Genomic DNA, 1,627 nt, shown 5'->3' on the forward strand with positions numbered 1-1,627 from the left:
TAAAAGTGCTATTAGTTTAATCAAATCTTAGCACTGCATCTCGAAGGACCAAACAATTTTCTCACTTCTCACCGCAAGTTGAACTGTAAATTAGTATACAGACACGACACCATTTGAGAAAAAATTAATTTAAGAAAGAACAGGACATGAACGTTGAAAAAAATGAGTTTCAAAGAATATATATCAAACCGTGACTAAAAATACTTAACAAAAGGCATTCGAAGATTAGAAGGTTTAGAACATCCTATCGTACTGCATTGCTTCATCCAAATCCAATTCCCGATCATACCATGATGTTCGTTTACACAGAGGTGTCACCCCATGTGCCCGTAGCTAACAAACCGACTCTTTTGTTGGACTAAATGTTAGTGGATGAATACCGGAATAACAAATATTAGCCACTCAACCAATTTTTTTCAACTTCTCTTATACGTTCTTACATGCATTCATGTTTTACACTTTGACGATGGATTGCGAAAATAATTTTTTTAAAAATGAATTCGATATGAATATAGAGAAGAATAATTTTTTAAAAAATTAGCCAACAAAAAGAATTTGAAGATTAGAAGGTTTAGCACGCAATATGGTTCATCCAAATCCAATTTTCCGAGTCATGACGTCCGTTTATACAGACGTGTCCATTGGCATGCGCCCTTAGGTAACACGCAGACTCAGCCTCTTGCCACGTTCTTGCCTGCATTCACCGCTGTATCCTGGAACACCAACTATATCTATCCCCTCTTTCCATATTCATTTTACATGTTCACTCAGTTTCTCTCTTGTTTCAATGTGTTAGCATCCACTGCCAGATCTCATTTTCCTCCACACCAAACCCAGTTTTCTTCGAATTTTACAGTAACCCATAATTCTAAGAGAAGAGTAGTAGTCTTTGTGAGATCAATGGCGTCTAATGATCAGAAATTCCCACCACAGAAACAAGAAACTCAGCCTGGAAAAGAGCATTTAATGGACCCAACTCCACAGTTTGCTAGCCTGGAATACAAACCTGCCAACAAGCTTAGAGTATTTACATAGAAAACTTCTCATTTTTTATAAAAAAAATTTGTCATTTTTTAATCAATATTGTGTGTGCCGTGCAGGGTAAAGTGGCCGTAGTGACTGGAGGTGATTCGGGCATTGGGCGAGCCGTGTGCCATTGCTTCGCGTTGGAGGGTGCAACGGTGGCTTTTACATACGTGAAGGGTCATGAAGACAAAGATGCAGAGGATACCCTTGGAATGTTGATGAAAGCTAAACATTCTGATGCAAAAGAACCGATGGCGATACCGGCAGATTTAGGGTATGATGAGAATTGCAAAAGAGTTGTTGAAGAGGTAGTGAATAACTATGGAAGAGTAGATATTCTTGTTAATAATGCTGCTGAGCAATACAAGGCAAGCGCAGTTGAAGAGATCGACGAACCGAGGCTCGAAATGGTGTTCAGAACCAATATATTTTCTTACTTCTTTATGGTCAGGTAAGTATGACACCCATTAATTTATTTGGATTATTTTTTACCATAGCTTCAACAATAAAATTTCAAAATGTTTTCCTTACTTCTTGACCCCTTGTTCTCCTAAAAATACTATTCAAAACTCATTCAATTAATGAGAATCAAACAGGCTCT

General features: G+C 37.6%; 1 protein-coding gene across 1 annotated transcript; it reads left to right on the forward strand.

Moving 5' to 3' along the window:
• The first annotated feature begins 744 nt into the window (after window positions 1-744).
• On the forward strand, window positions 745-1,611 carry LOC111378984 (glucose and ribitol dehydrogenase-like). The gene is made up of 2 exons (XM_023002291.1): window positions 745-1,023; window positions 1,101-1,611. Exons 1-2 carry the CDS (start codon window positions 760-762, stop codon window positions 1,479-1,481), a joined length of 645 nt encoding a protein of 214 aa, XP_022858059.1. The 5' UTR covers window positions 745-759; the 3' UTR covers window positions 1,482-1,611.
• Window positions 1,612-1,627: the final 16 nt, after the last annotated feature.

This window comes from Olea europaea, unplaced genomic scaffold (genome assembly GCF_002742605.1).
Source record: "Olea europaea var. sylvestris unplaced genomic scaffold, O_europaea_v1 scaffold19119, whole genome shotgun sequence".
NCBI lineage: Eukaryota > Viridiplantae > Streptophyta > Magnoliopsida > Lamiales > Oleaceae > Olea > Olea europaea.